Here is a 21,687-nt window from a genome sequence, read left to right as displayed (position 1 = left end):
AGATCAGTCACAAGTCAGCAGGAGTGTCAGATAAGCAGACAAACAAAATTAATTACGATTAGGCCAGAACTGTCCAGCTGAAAAATTCAGCTTTGCCTTTTTTTTCAAACTGTAGCAAAACATCGCTCATGAATATCAATAATGAATTTTTTACTAACTTAAGATTTAGTGTAACTTGTGTTGAATTTATTGTGAAATTTTAGGTCTATTGTTCCATTTCTATTATCCTTTTTTTTAACACAGATGCTATTGAAAGTACACAGGAAAATTATGTGAAACACTACACGTTTCAGTTTGATAAATGACATTCAATTCCAGAAAATTATTTTGTTTGAGATCAGGAATTTCAAACCAAGCAAAGTATTCAATGAGCAAGTTCGATACACCCCTACCCCTCACCCCTTACTCGTCCAAGCGTAACTCTCACGTGACTTAATTCTTGCGCTTAATTGAGCCTGGCACAAGTACATAATGTGACATGCTAAGCCGGTTACTTGGGCAAGTATCATAAGGCCATGCTAAAAACATGGCTGCCACGTCTGTCGATGCGCCAGTCATTCCAGTGGTGGGAATTTGTATCCAAAATACTCTAGACCATGGGCAGATATTTTATGCAAATATTATGCAAAACACACGATTAATGTTTTGAATCTTAAACTAATTTGAAAAAAATATCGAGCAGCTGCACTGAATATGACAAAATACAAAATTTCAAACCAAAATCATCAACAACGCAGGACAATATCCCCACTCTGCTTCATTTATCAATGAGAGTCTTTCCATCAACGCAGTTGCATTTAAACGCAAGCCATCGGTAATGCTGCTATGTACACAAGAGCATACATTGACGTCATCTGCGCAGCCAAAAAAAAAACCCAGAGGCAAGAATCAGAGCCTGATGTACAGGACTTGGATGTATGAAGTGGCAACACATGGGTGCAAGTGAAAGACAGACAGAGAGAAGTGGATCGCGTTACTAATTTCCAAGTCTTCCGGAGGAATAAATCAATTGAGAGAAAGGAGCAACTGAACTTGCCACAGACGTTCACCACACTCTAGTGCACTTTCTTGGAAACTGACTTAAAGGCCAGCATGGCACTTTTATCTTCACATGTTTTTTTTTTCCTCTTAATTTTACTAACACCACAAAATCTAATTTTGAATTTTAAAACTTACATTGTACAATGTATCTTAGTTTACTCAGGAGACAATATAATCCAACTGAAAATGATTTCATGGACAAATTACAAATTATTTTGTATACTGGTAGCTACCAATCAATGATTCTCCACTTGAAAAATATTTCTGTTTCAATAAATTTATGCCAAGACGTGTTAATGATGAAGTCATGAAATTTTAATATTCAGAACATACATACATATACAATGTATTAACACTCCTTAATAATAGTGACACATTCACTGGGCCAGGACTCCTGATCAATGCACCATAGTGCATGACATGTATCATACATTGTACATATATACCGGTACGTGTACAAATGTACATACTGGTACTGAACCCCATATTTATGTAATGAATGTACACTATTACAAAATTATATACATGGCTGTGTATTAGGGTTTTGAACTGCATGTATTTATAAGCTCCTTTTGCATCACGATTACACAGTAATTATTCACAATAACAACCATGTGAGTGTCATGATGCCTGCGGATACACGTGTGTACCGGTAACATAGGCGACATTGTTTGTTTATGGTGTAAATTGAGGACGCACAGGTGCAACATTATCGGTGAATCGAGGACGGGAACCTAATCGAGTACGACCTGAGACCTCGATTAGAAAACGTGTACAAAACCAATAAGAGTTAGTTAAAAACAAAGGAAAAGGAAAGAGGAGCAAAAGAAAATCCTCGATTTACACCATAAACAAACGTGCTACTAATATTACATGTGTATGTATTTCATGCAAAATGAATTTACATCACGGATGTTTTTCCTCATCTTCCTGAGACTTCTAATTGGTAAAATGCTATTCTGTATTCCGTAGATGATAGTATACATTCGGTACATGGCACAGCCCTAAATTTTGTAATGTACCAAATAACGGACCGGTAGATTACATTGTATAATAGAGCTTCAGCTGAATGTTTCACCAGCATAGCCAAGTTATTAAAGGGACACTAGGTTCTGGAACAGCCCAATAGGGCTACAAAACGCACTTTGAAAGAGATTATGTTAACCGGAAAGAACATTTAAAACTAGGATAGAAACATCCACACAACTATCCTTTAAAAACTGGGCGTTTTTGTGTTATTCCTGTATTATGCGTGCGAGAAACGAATTTCGGGGTCCGCTTTTGCGACCCCATATTAATTTGAGCAGTTTGGATGCTAGTTGTGATTTCATTCGTACGCGTAAAGTGTTTGCCTTTTGCGGACGTTGAAGAAACCACAATTTTTTTTGCATTGGTGATTGGTCATCGCTGTTCCCGAGACACACAATGTGTATATCGTCTGTATGACAACGCCACGAAAAACGTATTCGTACTCCGTCGTGTCCGATGTAAACAACCAGGTTTTTTTTTTCTTTTCTCGGGAACGGTAAGACATTAGGTTGGTTTCCTTTCAACCACATGTTTGAAATAGGATTAATAAACAATCCAAAACATGAAATTTTCGGGGATTTCAGGACCTAGTACCCCTTTAATATTATTAACAAATTGGCTATGCTGAATATGAAGCCCGGGAAGGGACAGGGTGGAATATTTTTTTGGAGTTTGCTAATTCGTTCGCACGAATTACTAATTCGTTCGCACGAATTGCTAACTCGTTCGCACGAATTGCTAATTCGTTCGCACGAATTGCTAATTCGTTTCCACGAATTACCAACTTGTTCCCACGAATTACTGGCACGTTCCCGGATGCATGAGTTAGCAATTCGTTCCCACGAATTAGGAAATCGTGGGAACGAAATAGCAATTCGTGCAAATGAATTAGCAATTCGTGCGAACGAATTAGCAATTCGTGGGAACGAAATAGCAATTTGTGTGAACGAAATAGCAATTCGTGGGAACGAATTAGTAATTCGTGCGAACGAATTAGTAATTCATGCGAACGAATTAGTAATTCGTGCGAACGAATTAGTAATTCGTGCGAACGAATTACTAATTCGTGCGTTGCTAATTCGTTCCCACGAATTGCTAATTCGTTCCCACGAATTGCTAATTCGTTCGCACGGATTACCAACTTGTTCCCACGAATTACTGGAACGTTCCCGGATGCATGAGTTAGCAATTCGTTCCCACGAATTAGGAAATCGTGCGAACGAAATAGCAATTCGTGCAAATGAATTAGCAATTCGTGCGAACGAATTAGCAATTCGTGGGGACAAAATAGCAATTTGTGTGAACGAAATAGCAATTTGTGGGAACGAAATAGCAATTCGTGCGAATGAATTAGCAATTCGTGGGAACGAATTAGCAATTCGTGGGAACGAAATAGCAATTTGTGTGAACGAAATAGCAATTCGTGGGTACGGATTAGTAATTCGTGCGAACGAATTAGTAATTCGTACGAACGAATTAGTAATTCGTGCGAACGAATTAGTTATTCGTGCGAATGAATTAGTTATTCGTGCGAACGAAATAGGAATTCGTGCCAACGAACTACTAATTCCTTCGAACAAATTACTAATTCTTTCCCACGAATTAGTAATTCGTGCGAACGAATTAGGAATTCGTGCAAACGAAATAGGAATTCGTGCCAACGAACTACTAATTCCTTCGAACAAATTACTAATTCGTTCCCACGATTTAGTAATTCGGGCGAACGAATTAGGAATTCGTGCGAACGAAATAGCAATTCGTGCGAACGAATTAGGAATTTGTGCGAACGAAATAGGAATTCGTGCGAACGAATTAGCAATTCATGCGAACGAATTAGTAATTTGTGCTAACGAATTAGGAAATTCCAAAAAAATTTCCACCCTGTCCCTTCCCGGGCTTCATAGAGAACCCCCAAAAAACAAAATTAAAGGCTAAAAGAATAAAATGTAAGAAGGCCCCATTGAAAATGTTAATGCCTAATTAGCAATGTAAGAGAAATAAGTCATGGACCAAAAAAGTCAATATTGCCAGCGCAAAGTACCCGGTTTGTACATCATATCATAAACAGCACCCCCAGCATCCTCTTTTTAACTGACCCCATCCGGTCCAATTAATGATGTGCACCTCCCCCACCCCTTGTTCAACATTGCTGGCTACGCATGTGTGAATGTGCAATCAACTCTGTCCACCCACTTGACAACACGACTAACATGATACACATGCTGGTAAAAAATCACCGGCTTAAAACACAAGAGGGCGCTGTGTTCATCTGCCAATGCCTCAGAATTTCACTCAGAATGTGACAGCCTTCTACCGGTACATGTACATGTACAGTGTATACATTAGAAGCCAACACTATGTTGGGGTATTTTTTATTTTAAACACAGTAAAAACTCAAAATCTTATACATTCTGGAAAATTGCAATATTCAGCTGATGATCACTGATTAAAACTTTTCAGAAATTTTCCTTGAAACAAACTACCTCTTGAATTAGCCCTGTTTTCATGAACCCTGGCAAGCACTACTTTCCTGTCAAATTTGCCGTACATTTACTTACATAGTCAGTTGTCATTTGTGCTAAAGCTGAACACATTTTCTGTTTTTTCTATTAGTCGCCAGTGGCGTTCTTCAAATTTGATTTTGTGCAATGTTACATGTTTGGAAATTGATGAAATGTGTGGAATGGAATACAATGTCCATAAAATGTTTGTAATGTGAGCGATACAAGAGATTTGCTAAACAGCCCCACCCCTTAAAACCAATACATTTTCCTCCACTAGTATGATTGCCTGACTTGCTAGACCATGCATTGAGGCTTGTTTCAATAATCAAGCGCCTCAAAAGTCAAACTGCATGCACAATGAAAGCAAATATATTGGTTAATTTTTCAATAACAACAAATAGTGTAATGGGTAACAAGATACTAGCCTATGCAACAAATTTAATAAACTGAACTTTGAGGACAAGAAATTCAAGAGCAAAAGCTTGTACATGTACATGTACCGGTAGGTACTGTCGGCATTTCAAAGGGAGTCAAAAACTGATAGCCTCCTCTTTCACAACTTGCAAAAATGATTTCATTTGAAAGACTTGTCTACCAAAACTGAGTTAAACATTCAAAAGAGAAAAACTTCAAAACTGAGAAAAAATACACGTCATATGTAGAAAATTTGTCAATGTATGTATGTGCGTGACTTTTTAAAAACTGAACTTTGAAGATTTTCGTGCACAATGTACCTGCTGTTCAGTTTCCAGATCTCTTCCAGAAACGTAGTGATTTTTTATTTTCCAAAAAGGCAAAGCGAATTCATACGTAAAATATTTGCAGCTAAATTTGCTGGAGTCAAAATGCGTTCAATTGGCAAATTTACAGCATGAAAACATATAATTCCCTAAGACATCATAAAATACACTTCCAACCCAAATATTTTAACTGGCCACAGGATAAAAGAGAGGATGATAAAGAAAAAGTACCAACCTTTGATTAAAACCTTCTCCACAGTCACAGAGACCCTCAGCAGTGCAAGCATCTCGGCTTCTAGGAGGTTTGGTTGAGACCTTCTTTCCTCTGCCTGACGGAGGCAGACCTGGTGCAACATCACGACTCGAGATGCTTTGAAGCCGCCCATCAAATTTCACTTCACTTTCTTCTGTAGGATCCAGCAGAGCAGTGGGTATCTCAGAATGGATGGATCCAGTCTTAGCTATGACATCTTTAATGAGATCTCCGGGGCCAAAAATACTGATGCTGTCCTGTTTGTCGGACAAGAGGCAATCAGCACTTGAAGCGACACTGTTGGCAATATATGGTGCATTGTCTGACAATTGTTGGTCCATTGCACTATCTATACTGCAGTTTGTCACCAGAGGTCGTCTGCGTTCGTCACTGGGACCCTTGAAGGTAGGGCTCTTTCGGATAGCAGTCAGAATCTCCGAGTCTTCCCTGTTGGCAAATCGGGGGACGATGCTCTGAGTGGCAAAATTCCAACTGCGAGGGCTTCCCGACCGACCTGGTCGCAGTGCCGTCACTGGAGGACCCTCCCGCATCTTTTTGTTTTGGAGGTTCGTGTCTGGTCTGGCTCTCACGCTCAACTTATCCACGTGATCCAAGAGGGCAGCGCTTTCGGATACTGCTGTGCTTCCCCTGTGCATGCTGTCACCGTTCATGCAGGCACTATTTCCTGATTCCATTTCAGTAACAGAATTTGTCTTTTTGCTCACACCTTTACTAATTCTTTGGTCATTAACCTGCAAAATCCTTCTGTCAGAATAGTTCAGTGACTCCCTGGGACCCCTGTGTATTTCTTTTCCTTCATCAGTCGACTGAGTCCTCACTAAGTGCCCTGGTCTGAACCGGTTGGATCCCACAGCGCCAACGTGGCTGGCTTCTGGTCCATCCACAGTCTTTCCTCTTTGTAGAATCCTTTGTTTGACGGCAGTGACACCACCCTGCCTTGTCGGCCCATAGCCCTGGGATTTCCCCAGGAAGCCAGGATGATCTAACCGTCCATCCTGTTGTCGTTGGTGATTGTTGCCATGACCCAGTTTGACACTGGGCTTATCAGCGTTCTTGACATGCTGTTCAACCCCGCTGGTTTCTCTCTGTGCCACTCTCAACCGTTGATCTGGGTGGTCTGTCCTGGTTCGAATCCTGAATTTATCCTCGCCAGAGCCGTTTCTGAGGTTTTTGTTTCCACACTGGCCATCTGTGTTCTTAGTGTCATCCAGATGCTCTCCAGGAGAAAGTTGACTCTCAAAGTCTTCAAAACAATACAACTCTGCACCATCCATTCTAGTAAAAAAAATCCAAAGAAAAACCAAATGAGACACTTAAAGTATACTTAAAACTGTAAAAAGTTGCAAGTTCAAAATTCTATACTTAAAACTCATCTTTATAAAGTTGTAAATTCAAAATTCAACAAGCTCTGAACATGTATGCATCTGATGAAGTAGCTGTCACAACAAAAGCTTATTGCAAACGTTCAATCTATACATGTAGTAAGTCATTTGAAGTGCTACCTTACATTTTTATTTGATTCTGCCTTAACACCACTGCCCACCATTTTTAAGCTCCGAACAGAGTATGGTACATACATACATGTATTTATAAATAAAACTGTACACAGGATGTCAACCACGTCATGGTTATAAATATTTACAGCACCAATGTACTACCAGACATCCTTCCTACAATAACAAAGGGAAAAACCAGGCTCAAAACCACAACTTTCTCATTCAACTTTAGAAAAAAAAGTTGTGGGAAACATACAGTGAATTAATTGGTTGTACACGGGATCAAAATTTGGCAGAATCGGTGGTGCCATGTACAGAATTCTTGGAAATGTAGAGTGCTCTTGATCTTTAGAACTTTTCTAAAGCTTGCAAATGCATCAAGAAAAATCAGTCTTGGAATCGATTGATTCTTGAGGAAATTTTTCTCTGAGAAAAATATTTTACCAGTCAAAATTGTGTACATGTACACATAAAGAAGGATTTCTGGTCATGAATGGTTGACTCAGTTAATTGGGTTCAGGATTTCCCTCATGTCATAAGCATCAAGGATGTTTTCAATTTGAGGAGAATTTATAAATTTCCCTCACATTTACAAGTTAAATTTGCGCAAGACTGTAACAGTTACAGATGTATTGCACGTGAACCGCAACAGTGATGTCTGTTTAAAACCAAAAAAACAAACAAGACCAAAAAAAGATGTTAAATACAATTTCAATTTCACAAATTAATATTGTTCTCTACAGCTAAAGACTCTAAAATTGTGGGAAAAAAAGCGTTTTTTAATTCTGGTATTGAATTTCAGACTTAAGCCAAGCACTCAGGGCTTCACGTTTCGACTTCTTACTGTTAAGCCAAACAAACAAAAATACTCGGTCTCTGGTCAGCGCGCGCATCGATTTTAATCATGCGCGTCAACCTTTTCTTTCTTTTTTAATTAACACGGAAGCTACAACAGCGCCCTCTATTGCCGCGCCTCCTCAAATTTTTGTACCAAGGAGCACCAAGGAATGGGGAAATTGCACCAAGGCAAATGATAAAGGGCACCAAGGTAAATTATGGAGGACACCAATGTATAATGAGGACACAAAAAAGCAAAATAGTACCCACCTTGTCTATACAATACAAGCTTGAAGAAAAAAAAAGCCACAAAAAAAAAAACGCGTCGCCGCATCAATTCCTGAACTTCGGTCTGACCAGAGACCGACTATTTTTTTTTTTGGCCTTAAGAGCTCTTTCATTTTTAAACATACCGGGTACATGTAACATGTACATGTAACATTCCCACATTATCAAATCAAAAGGCCTTGCATTTTCACATCACCACAGTCTTTGCTCAAATCAAGTTTACCTAAATTCTCTGTGAATGCATGCGTCCTGTTTCCAGACTCACATAGCCACATAAAGGCACGTAGGAACATTGGTAATTACCCACAAACACACAGGTCTACCAGTACATGTAATAATTTACTGAGAAAAAACTTGCTCAAAGTGAAGACAGAGCTCATCCCAAAACCCTGTGAAAGTACCGGTAGTCCACCAGAAATAGTTTTGATCAAAAGAAAGTAATCACTGAAGGACGTTTCCTCTGAGCTAAAAATTCCAGGTTAGTTGTTACAATGTATGCACCCCCTACTTTAGATTTGTAAGCAATATCGTTGCTTTAAACAAACAAAAATAAATGCAAAGAGAGCAAAAGATCCTCTACGTGTTCTTCACAGTGCAATAGAATTTACATACTTTATGACAATTGACAGTACAGTAAATCCACATAGAATCATTTGGCATTCCACGCAGGATAACCAGCTTAGCAACGTAGTGAGTTTTCAAGTCCTTCTCAAGGATGTTCACAAAACACCTCCACATTGCCAGTCATTGATTTCCACTCCATGTTTAAATTATGACCTTTGTTACACCCACAACCGTTTTTCTGAGGAGTGCGAAGGTTTTTCGCAGCTTGTTTGTCAGCAACCTCAGATTTTAGATAGTCAAGGTTCTTTCAGTGGGGGATTCATCAATTATAAAGTAGCACTTTCAAATTGTTAGTGTACAAAGTGAACATGTGTGGGCCTTGTGCTAAAAATACCAAAACCATATAGATTGTACATGTACACGTAATAGAGTTAGACCTATTGGCTATCTTGTAATAGCCCTTAGGATCACCTTTTTTTCAACATATTTCAAAATGTCTTACCTGTAGGCTTTTAAATCCCACCAGTAATCATACATTACCCAGTCTGCAGTAGTTTGCACTGATGGTAAGATGCCAAACAAGTAGAAACAAACACCAATATAAATTCACTTTTTTGGGTAGTGTTCTTATTCCTCCATGGTTAAATCATTCGACTTATACTTTTTTGGTCATAACTTTCGTAAATTCTTAAGAAAGTTGACATACCTTCACACGATGTACATTATACATGTAAAATAATCCGCGAAATCAGAAGCCTGTGCAATAATACTACAGCAGATGCCTCATCAGTCATCCATCACACTAACTATGGCTTAAAAAAATGCCATAATGCACTCACCTTGTTTATTCCAGACTAATATTTGGACTACTATAAAATGCTGCTACTCCATTCACATCAAGGTCACGCTTATCTCATGGCTTTGTGAAGTAATTAGCTGGGGGAAAGTAACTGCTATAATATAAATGGAATTGCATCAGCGGCATAGTACCGGTACACTCCAACTGCACACATTGGTTTTCTGAAGTTGGTGTGGTTCTGGATACTGAGATATATTCAGATCAGTGGATTTTAGAAGAGCATTTTAGGCCAAAGAGTGAGGAATAATGGAGCAACTGACTGTTGTACACTGTGCAGTTATTGTACAAGGTTCATGTACACACATGCGTGTCGAAATGAGAAGAGAAATTATAACACCACTGGTGAAGCTAACGTACACTGGTTATGCACTCAAAAATATCAACCGCTCACATACGTTCACGTCTACTGGACTAATTGGTTTATGGGGCGTCTTCATTGTTGAGCACATCCGTGAGAAAGGGCTGTTTACATACAAACAGCACTTTGCCTCCTTGCATCTGGTACATTTTGCTCATTGATTCCCCTTATTCTTCTTGGACCGCCAAGTGAAAAGATGTTTTGCTTCTGAGCTAAGTCGATAATCCAGTTAATCAATATGGGTAGGTCCTTAGTCATGAGTCAATGCCCCTCTGGCTTGGAATAAATAGCTGTATAGTTTAGGTAACATCATGTAAATGTAACATGTACAAGGTCATTGGTTAAGACATGATTTTGAAGGAAACATTTATTGGGGTTGAAATTCAACCCACCAAAAGTACATGAAGTCACAACATATACAAAAATCTGTTTGATCCATCTCCCAAGTCCCACCTCTTCCACTAAATATTTCCGCCAAAGCTGCAAGTATCATCCGATCCTTCCCTTACAAGTTGTTTAATTCACATCATGTAGTGCTGACAAGTTGACAAGTTGGCAAATATCCAAATCTTTTCACCAGTCACTGTGTTTCAGGATTCTCTACAGTGCAGTCACACTTCATCCACTCATATGAATTTTGTTATTCACATTTTTTCATATCACTCATTTTTTCAAATCAGGATTTTTTTCCCTCAAGTGGAAAACTGTACCTACCCAATTTTGGTCCAGCATTATGTCAGTATCCAAGGTACACCATAATTCAACCATCTGCAATATACTTCAACTTTTCGCCAAGTCAGGCCAATGCCCACAGAATGAAAGTACAGTTCGATAAACCAACACTACTTAGGCACCCTTATCTATTCAGCAGGAAGACTGATTGTGAAACTGGACAGTACAGACCCGAGATATGCTCACTAAAGTAGCTGAATACCACAGCTCGCCAAGCCTGAACAATACCTGTCAACCTGCCTCCAGAGGATGAAAGAAAAAGGAGGGTCGCAGGGGAGTTTTTGCCTGACAGATCTGGTAAAAGGCTATAGTATTTAGAGGCAATTTACCAGCTAGTGTAGGTGATGCTTTTTGTCAGAATAAGGATAATGATCTGATGTCCAGTTCAGTGGTTTCCCCATAGACATTCCTTACCTTTTCAACAAAATGTACATTGTAAAGCACAAAAATGTACCCGAGGTACACACAGCAGACCTGAGAAAATATTTAAAACAAACCGCCAAGAGACTTCAAAATCCATCCAAAGGTTTCATCAGAGGATCTTGCAATGACTGAGGATGGTACAGCCTGATCACTGATACTTTATGGGGTCCATAGAAAACTTGATGCCCTTGAAAGTTTTAGTAAATAAGAATCTGCTGTTACTTTCCTGCACATGGAAGGATTTTGGAGGATTCTTCATGTTGCTTCCTAGCAAAATAAATACCTGAAGAGATGAAATTAATAAATACATTATAAGTGAATGAAATTAATAAATAAATGAAGGCGATTATTTGGTTTGAAGTTTAATTCATGTTAAATGATTGGTGAATAAAACTTCCTGTAATTCACTTTTAACCCAGACACGGTTCTATAATAACTTTGGGGTAAAAAGGGTATTCTCAATTCTTTTTTTTTAATTTTTTGTGGTGTTTTTTTTTTGGGGGGGGGGGGAGTTCATGTATATTTAGCACACCAACCCCATTTTCTCACCATACTTGTCATTAATTAGTAATGTATTTCCCTCCTCAAATTTTATTTTCCCATAATATCAGTATTTTACATGTTGTCACATTTACATTGGAATTTCACCTCAACACATTAGTTCAGGCATTATTTCATATCATGACTTTTCAAACAAACTACAGCACTATCACTAGTAGAAAAATTGTATCTTTTGCTGAATTTCATCTTTAAATAAATAAATAGCCTATTTCAATGTCCAATATATAGTTCAATTTGTTCTAACTTTCATTTTCAAAAAGGAAAGTTCAGTGAGAGGGCATAATGTCATCAACCCAATTCACTTGAGTAATTGATGTGCTTGGGACCAAAGAAAAATAGATGAAACCAAATTTCCCTGAATTTTGAATTACATCGGCTGCCATTTTTATGCAGCAGGCGGAACCATTAATTGCCAATGTCATAAAAAATTTAAAGAAATGTTATGATCACAGGCTCAAGTACATACTTTTATTGACAGTCATTAGTAATTTATCTTTTTTTTTTCAATTGAAATACCGGTACACATTTACTTTTAATTTGCATTCATGTGCATACTAGTACATGTACATTGTACACTGTAATATATGGGGTACTAAACACTTGCATAACCGTCTGCTCTTTTTAATTATCACAGTAACAAGTAAAAAATTGACAAACTGTGAAACCACAGAGCCAGCGTTTCCTGTGGCCGAGGAGTGCAATCAAATTAAATTTTACAGTCAACACGTCACGCGGGGAACAGACGTTAGGTTTTACATGGAAGCACTAATTGCTTGGTTGGGATTTTTCCCCAACAGAGTGGTACAACTGGAATGGCTTAATGGCAACCGCAATTTTTATTCAATTAAATCTGGCAGGTAAAAGCTTTAAAGGTACATTAACTTGGAGGATGGTGGCGTTTATTCTGTGAAAATATTATAAGAGCTCGTCAACAGGAGATTTTAAAACAAGGATGTGGAAGGGGAAAACATTGTGTATTGTTAACCAGGAAAATGGGGGGAAAAGTTTTTTAAAAGACACAGGAACACAGAAAATAGCAAGGAGGATGTGTGACCTACATGCAAATGGCTGGCCAAGTATTGTAATTGAACAGTTATCAAAAAAGAAGGCAAGTGGATTGAAGAGCACGGAAGAAAGTTTGGTAGCGGACTTTCTCAGTGGCAGCCTTCATTTACTTACTTTTTGTGGGAGATCAGATACACGTACATGTGTACATGTACAGTACAGTACATGAGACAATCCATTACTTGCCATTATTAAATAACTAGAGCACTAACTCCTCACTGTCTTGCATAGAATACTGTTGTAAGCGTCTGGGCACAGACATTTGAGTTCATGTACGTACATGTATCCATAGAACATTGAAATTAAATTGAATTTGAAAGACTTTCTCTAAATGCAATGCTAGTGTACAACAAATGCAGCCAGTGTATAAATGTACATGCCTACTATTAATAACAAAATAATCATTACAACACATAACAGGCAATGTGTGTGTTGTTGATAACGCAGAGCAAAATATCATGCTCATTTTACCAATTGAGCCCCTCAGTTTTGGGGGTATCAGTTTCAATACGCACCTTCATGGAATGCATTTGATACATGAACACAAATTTCCAACTCTCCATATTTTTGTGCACAAATATGGATGCACCAGCAGGTACAGTACACTGTGCTATGGCAATCACAATAACATGGCACATAATAATTATGTGTATTGTATGTAAAAATAAATAACATGTACATGTTTGGTCCTTTCAAAAAACTGAATACAGAGGGAAGAATGTCCTGTACAGTAAGATGTACCGGTAACTGTGCACATATCAAATCTTTATTTCACCGCTAAAATATAGCGTTAGCACACAGAATTACTGCTAAATTCTTACCTCTTGATTTCTATTCCATTTCACAAGCATTCATTGAGCTTGCCTTAAGCAAAACCCATAATATAATGGGGGATTATTTTTCTAATTTGTGCCAACTGACCGAGACCATTATTGCCGCTATAATACGTGACCTAATTTTAGCACCTGTGTGGATTCAACTAACCCAGTATCACTACAATGCATTTCAATCATGACCAGTGACACGCACACATTTAATGTGGTAAATCTAAGTCATTTTAACCCCAATTTATTTCCTTTGTGATAATTCATGTCGACCATTCCCCAATAACGTTGACATACATTTGATATCATTGATTTTCATGTGTTTTGAACAACAAATATTACATATTTTTGCACATGGTATCAAATAGCTAAAAATAGAAGAATATCGTAATCTTTAGGAAATACAAATCTATAATCCGACGGATTCACAATACGTTATTACAGATGGCTTATTTTCTTTTCTTTGTCACAAATGGTAGAAGATGTTAAAATGTAAAATCACCACTGCAGAATTGAAAATTGATATCTTTGAGGCAGACAGTTACTCCTTGAGTTGACAAAGAAAGTTGTATTTCTGTTGTTTCATGTCATTCATCAAAACCAAAACCAACTCCCTCAGACCACGCCAACCTCCTAAAATTTTATTGGATCTTCTTCATTTGCTCGTAAGAACAGATTTGACGAAACAAGGACAGTTGCTATAACGGGGTTGTAGAGTAAATAACTTCATACGTAAAGCATCCGCGAAAATTGAACTGCAAAAAATCCTCAAATTGATAGACAAACAGATAATTTTGTTATGTGTGTGTGCCACCAAACAGTAGGAATATGGGTCACATACATGTCCTGTCTGCATAATACACCTTGCACTGTGCTACAACTTATTCCACATGTACCTTTGAGTTTCAAAATATCAATTATTTTCATGTTCTGTCCCAGATTGTGAATGTAGAGTAAATACACATTACTTTCCGCAGGCCTGACTGCCATGTCGGACCTACTCTAAGCTTTACACCGGGTGAAGTACCCTACATGTATGTGGTAGACTAAAGAGTTGGCATGGTATTTTCCACTTGTAATGTAAGTGTACAAGACAAGAATCAGAACAGTCAATGCACAACAGACAGATGAGGGTAAACAACAAGCTGCAAGTACACACCAACCATTTGTCTGCAAAGCAAACAGGTGCAGGCTGGGATCAAATTGGCCGTGCCAACTCAAAGCAATTCTTGAAATAATTACTTGATTTTCATAAGTTCAAACATACGTGCAACATATCGATGCACAACAGACAGATGAGGGTAAACAAACCAGGTGCTAAACTAAACACGGACCAATTGTCCGCAAAGAAAACAGGACAGGCTTACCTTGGCTGATTCTACAATTTGAAGCAATTCTAGAAACACATGTACTTTCTTGATTTCCATGCAAGCACAAACTGCACAAGATGGGAATCACAGTAGCCAATGCACAATAGACCGATGAGGGTAAACAAGGTGCTAAAGTAAACACCGTCCGATTGTTCGGCTTGGCTTGGCTGTTCCTGATTTGAAGAGTTCCTTGAATGAATGAGTTCTTGATTGTATTGTAAAGTACAAATTGTCCACAAGCAGGCAGGAAAAGCTTGACTTGGCTGATTCTGCTTTGAGGCAATTCCTCCAATCATTTCATAAGTTTCACAATTTTGCCAACACAGCATTTTCTTAACAACAGCCAGTTAGACAAAATCCTGATTTGTTCTAGACATACACTCTGCTAACCCAGAGGAACGTTTTCTCAATAATTACAGGTTAAATCAAGGGTTAGGGTTAGGGAAATGGTTAGTTTTCAACTATAAATTACCTGTGGTCCTGAAATCCAGACCGCACATGGTTAGCCGTGCTGCAAGTACCGACCTGTATGTTAGAATGTGACAGAAATACCAAAGCAGCTTTTTTTCCTTTGCTAAGGACAAACCAAGTCAATTCCCCATAGACATAAATGTAAGGACAGGAGCTGTTAAATTTCTCACTGTCACACTTATCTTGAGATTAAAAAATCTGACTGCCCTGCTCTTACTTCACATTGTTAATCCTGTTAATTACTGCCTCTCTGCCTATTTCTTTCCCATGGTTCTGCCTCTTCAATTGTCCAATAACTGGGTTCCATATACATGTACTTTGTAGGTGGGCAATGGGGGGGGGGGGGGGGAAAGACGGTCAAATGAATTATTTTTTTTGGGGGGGGGGGGGGGGGGGGGGAAAGCACTAATCAGAAGTTATTACGCCTCCCTCCAGATTCTGAGGGGAGGGGTACCATGTACATGTTATGGGCAATCAGGACGGGGGGGGGGGGGGGGGGGGGGGGGGACAGGGTCAAAAGATTTTTTTCCTCGGGCGGGGGGGGGGGGGGGGGGGGATGGGAAAGAGTACTAAAAAGAAGTTATTTTGCCTCCCTCCAGATTCTGAGGGGGAGGGGTACCTCCTAGGGAGAGGGGCACACGCCTTGGGGGAGAGGGGTATACGGCAAGGGGGGAGTGGTGAACGCTTAGGGAGAGGGGTACACGCCCAGGGGGAGGGGTGCCCTGCCCATATGTCCCCTAGTTAAGTACATTTGTATGCTGCTGGTAACTGACTAGCTGGGTCTGCACAATTGAAACAGAATCCTATTTTAGTACACACACTTTACAAGGACAGTGCAACAAATGATAATGTTCCGTGAGAAACACTAAAACATGCAGATTGTGTTTGACAGGAAATGAAACTGATGGGCCTATATTTGTCCCTGCTTTCATACCGGATGCCTTTAGCATTTTTAGTGACAAGGGAATTCATTCGGTGTCATTCACAGACACCTAGCCATAATTACACAGCAATGCCTTGAGGATGCTGACATGGTTGGAGAAGACACACAAGAGACCATCTCACTTCACAACCTCTTGAATGTGATGGGACAAACTGAAGACTTACCAACAACCAAACACAACGACAGCTTACTAGATCCTCAATATTCATCAGATATTTTCTATCAAGAGTACAATTTAGGAAGGTTTCGGTACTACAGTTCATAGCATCGTTATAAATAGGCCTTCCTGTTTTGTCTAATTATTACTCCCTGTCTGATTTTTCTTGATAATGTACAGCATGTCTAGTGTACAATTTGTTTTGCAAGGCACAATATACAATGCATTTAGAATTTTTTTTCATAATTTTGATTAACATTTTGTGAATTAAGGATGAAAGGTCTAAGAATGTAATCGAACAGGGACAAACAATGGATGTACCTGTAGGATGTTCTTAAATGGATGTAAGGGATGTTCTTAAATTCCAAGAGAAACATTGGCAGGTGCTGCTATCTAGCAGGTGGTGCTATGACATTCAAGTTACCGGTAAGTGTGTTTGGTCAAGAAAGATACCTGTAGTCACAATATTAATTACATATATTCCCTAGCATATATACCAAACTTCATAAGATTAATTTATTTCAGTTTATCCCTTTTTCTTTCAAGTGAATCAAGGTAACTGCTCAATTGATTTAATTTGATAGAACCACATGCCACATTTCCTGAGGGATTTCCTTGACAGCAAGTTCATAATGAACCCCAAAATGCATCTCAGTTAAGACAATGTAAAAGCCATAAAGACAAACATTCTAGGGTCGTTGAATTCTAAGCGACCCAAGTTGACCCAAATTAAATCTGGTTACAGACAGGCAAACTTTATACTAATTAGGCATTTTTCAATGCCTAGGCTTTGAAGTTGTTTCAATGGATTGTAACAGTTGCTCTTTGTCATGTAGTCGCTCCCTAATTGTTTCAAACATCAAAAATAATTTTTACTAATTCTAATAATTAAGTTCCACAAAATGTATACATATGTAATTCACTCACGGGTACATATTGATCTATTTTTTAAATGCGTTGTAAAAAACTGGCGTCATCAGCATGATCACATTTGTATAGTACACTGCACAACCGTCCAATTCTTTAAAAAAAAATTGAGATTTTTGTGTCAGATGAGAGGTAAATTGTTTGTTACCTGAAACCGTTGCCTGGTTGAGATGAAGCAACATCAATCTTGGCTCTAATCCTCCATCACCATGACAACACATCCCGATGATAGCAACAGGGGTTCCTAATCTTCCGTATATTATAGGTTCTCTCCTAGCGGGGTAATAGCATGGGTTGTGAAGTGTTATTACAGAAAATAATAGTTCATCATTTTGACGTGATGTAATTTGGGGAATAAAATTGGCATCACAATATACCGATACACACACGGTATGTGAACATACATGTGTATGAACACAAATGTACTGTATGCCGCTGTATACAAAACAAAAACGCATTTTTTCCAATCAATATCATGACACTAAACACTGTTTTCCCAGACAGGCAATAAATAATCAGATCACAAAGTACAACCACTGCTGCAATCATTTCAATGTTTACATTCCAACTGATTGTCAACATGATATCAAACTGGGTTGATTGCTGACAAATATTACAATGTGAATGTTATCAGATAGTGGTACTGGGAAAATTTGTTAAGTGCCAATTTTGTCTAGAACAGATTAAATACCACATACATGTACACTTAATTATTTCCTGCTATAAACATGGTAGCTGTCAGTCAATACAAACACAAAGAATTTGACATCCAGCACCAATCACATGATACAAGCATTATCTTTTAAATATAACTTGCATACATACCCGTACTCTGGGAATTCCACAGGACTAAATTATGTTTTCTTGGTAGTCATTTTGGCATGCTGTTTTTACATGCAAAATGCAAGTGTTATTGTGATTTGTGTTCTTAAGGTAGAAAGAAAAGGTTCATGTTTTACGCCATTGAAAGAGTTATTTTTTGGGCCGATGCAGCGTAGTATACACGAGTCCTGTTTATTACGTCACGATTAACTATGTTTTGTTTGATGCCCCCAACGACGACTTTTACACAAATTGCACGTTCAGGTCGAAACAGGACCTGAAAAACAGTTCTCAAAAGTACCTTTTATACTCATTTCATGACAGACACAATAGTCGTTTTTATTTCATTACACCTTAGGCTACATATATACCCGAAAAATGACGGAAATGTCTTCGAGCATTCCACAACCTCTTTAACTAGTTGACAGATCAGAATTGTCACAGAAAAAGGTCAGGATTGATCACTGTAACTCAGATCACCGCTTTCAAATTCAACACCAACTTTGATTTTCTGTCTGGTTCATGTATTTCATCACAGCCTGGGTCCCAGATTTTACCCACAGGAAGCTCATACCTTAGCTGCAATGCATACCGACAGAATTTTGGTTTCTGGTTAAACCCATAAATTAAGTCATTTAATACCACACAACCTCAATTCGTACAATTTAAGCATGCATCTTGTTATTTGATTTATTCATAGCTCTGTGGTTGCTATCCTTCATGTAAAACCAAACATCGTAATTTATTTCCTTTGTTCAAAAATGCCTTGTTTACCTTTACATTCTCATTGACAAATTTGGTTTTCTTTTCTTCATACATGTAGAATTACTTTACATGATTGGTGCATACAGCATACATGTACCTGTACCGTATAAAATTTGCATGTGTTCACATTTAGTTTAGCGACAACAAAACAATACTTGTGTCTCTGCAGGTGGTTTACACTGCAGGATCGCTTGCCAATATGAGCAGTAAACCATGAAGTTGTTTTGAATTGAACAGTCCTTTGACAGTAATAAGCCCGGGGGATAGAGTTGCAATTGGCATTCGGTGTACCGTTACCGTCTATTCATTTTATTACTAGGGTTGTGGACAAAGTGTACATTTGAATGCTGATAGGTATAAGAAATGCCTACTGCAAGATAAATTGGTTGAGGTAATGGTGAAATAAGCATGGTCTGAATGTCTGATTCCTGCACACAACGAATTATTAAACTGTGGGCTACGCAGTCTACGCAACCACAACTTTAGGTTCTCCTTGTCAATATTGTGGTATTAATTTACAATGTATACTAGGCCTACTCACAATTATTTTTCTTTGTACTGATAGGTCTAAATGTAGATCCCTACATAACAATTCTATCTGATTTCTTTCAACTTTCAAGCAGTGTATGTATGTTTACATGAATCAAGCAACAAAAATAGAATTTTTTTTTCCCTTTCAAGCCACCGTCAAGAAAATACTTCTAACCAAGACCAATTCCTTTCAATACCTACATGTATCAAGCCAGCATAATATCTTCACAACTTTCAATGTATAATTATTCAAATCAATTGTTTTTACTGATACCCTATAAATCTGATATCTTCTTGGCCTTTTGATTTAATCAATGATACATATGTACATGTACATGTAATGTGAATTTTTGTTTGGTTTGAAGAAACAACATTGCTGAAAAGTATGGTTCACAACAATTGACCTGTCTGAGTCTTATGCTCAGTGGACATGTTGAGAAAACAGAGAAGGCGTGCAGGCATTTTATTTAGTCTTGTAAATTGATTCCATATTGCCAATGCATAAAAAAGTGTGCCCACAGGCAGACTTGTTTTAAACCACCTTCAATGATTGTCTTCTTTGGATTGAAACTTTTTCTAGCAGGATTAGCAATTCAGTATTTCCAAATACCAGTAATTAGACCCCAGAAAACGTGTGTGTTTACGGTAGCCCGACCTACCTGGCTTTTGGGGGGGCCAATTTGCTGACCTCAAACTTTTTTATTGTAATACTTGGCCAAATACTTAAAATAATTTTTTTTTTAATAAAAAAGGTCTTCCCAAGATTGTTTGTGCTTTTGGTTAATTAAACAATAAAAGAGGTTAATTAAACAGACCAAAGTTAAAGGTACATTGTACCTTAAAAGTAAACACAATTAAGTATAATAAAAGACCAATAAACATACACACACAAACTTTAGGTTTATTTTATTATTTTCCTCCCTAACTACCTGGATAATTGTTATGGCATTACCGTAACACACAAATATTACCTATTACCAATATTAGTAGACGCTGGCATTATTTTGTACACAACACAGCTGATGCGACAAATGAACAGTTGTGCACACCGGAAGTTGCACCAAAAATACCTATATTTTGGGGTTCAGCTTGATCATGTTGTCATTTTGAGAGGATCCTCTGCTGCATAATTTTAGGTATTACCCCTTAATAATGATAAACAAATTTTACGGTTAACAAAGCTTACGCATAATTGCTAGGCCTACTAAATTTGGTAGTAAGTGTGAAAGTCCATTAAATTTGCATGAAGCCTTGGCAGGCCAATCTAAATGCAGATAAAACAAGCTCTCGGAAGCTGCAGCCCAACTAGACCTATAAGTCATGTGTACATGTACATGATGTAAAAGTCTGTTTTTATAATGCACTACTACTCACGCGGTTGTGACTGTTAATTGAAATAAAGGATTAGTATTTGTTGAATGTTGTCACTTGGTGCATGGAGTGTTGGAAAAAATGTTGCAACCTGACGCCACTTTTTTCTTCATATATCATCTCAATGAAGGTCATTCATTGCAAAAATGATAAGACATGAGTCTGGGACTGAAAAACATTTCCAATTTTGTTAGGAAATACTTAGAAAATTTTCTTGACTCTCCATAGACTTTGTACACAATCGCGGAAGTGGTGTCAGGTTGCAACATTTTTTCCACAGTGTTTTACAGCTGTATGCTAGGTAAATGTGTAGTCCGAGTAACTTGGACCCAACTTATCGCCTTTTTAACATTCGGACATGGTCTGGCAATAGTATCGCCAGACCATGTCCGAATGTTAAAAAGGCGATAAGTTGGGTCCAAGTTACTCGGACTAGGTAAATGTGCAACACCAAATTTGTGCGCAGTACTACAGTGCCAGTCCCAATGCAAAGTGTTTTTAGTACAAACATCTGGTTTTTGACTCTAGTGGCCCAATTTTCCACAACTGCAATAAATTAATAATAGGCCTACATTAGCTTGAGTAACTCCAGCTCTACTGCCTATCGCATTAGAGCTGGAGACCTACATCATCATGATCATGTAGTTGGTCAGCATGGTCAGTGGAGACCTATGCAACTGTCACAACTTTGGGCAATGAACCACAGGCACGTGTTGTTGCGAGGGCCTAGGACAA

General features: G+C 38.2%; 1 protein-coding gene across 1 annotated transcript in view; it reads right to left on the bottom strand.

Moving 5' to 3' along the window:
• The window catches only part of LOC119736858, a 42,914-nt gene that overhangs the window by 19,456 nt on the left and 1,771 nt on the right, over positions 1-21,687 (bottom strand). The window contains exons 2-3 of the mRNA XM_038210867.1: positions 17,612-17,736; positions 5,550-6,863 (exon numbers count right to left, since the gene is read on the bottom strand). Of these exons, the coding sequence (XP_038066795.1) occupies positions 5,550-6,862 (1,313 nt within the window). The 5' untranslated portion in view covers position 6,863; positions 17,612-17,736. The remainder of the gene's footprint in view (positions 1-5,549; positions 6,864-17,611; positions 17,737-21,687) is intronic.

This window comes from Patiria miniata, unplaced genomic scaffold, assembly GCF_015706575.1.
Source record: "Patiria miniata isolate m_02_andy unplaced genomic scaffold, ASM1570657v1 HiC_scaffold_3, whole genome shotgun sequence".
NCBI classification, from domain to species: domain Eukaryota; kingdom Metazoa; phylum Echinodermata; class Asteroidea; order Valvatida; family Asterinidae; genus Patiria; species Patiria miniata.
This window is presented reverse-complemented; position numbering and strand designations above follow the sequence as displayed.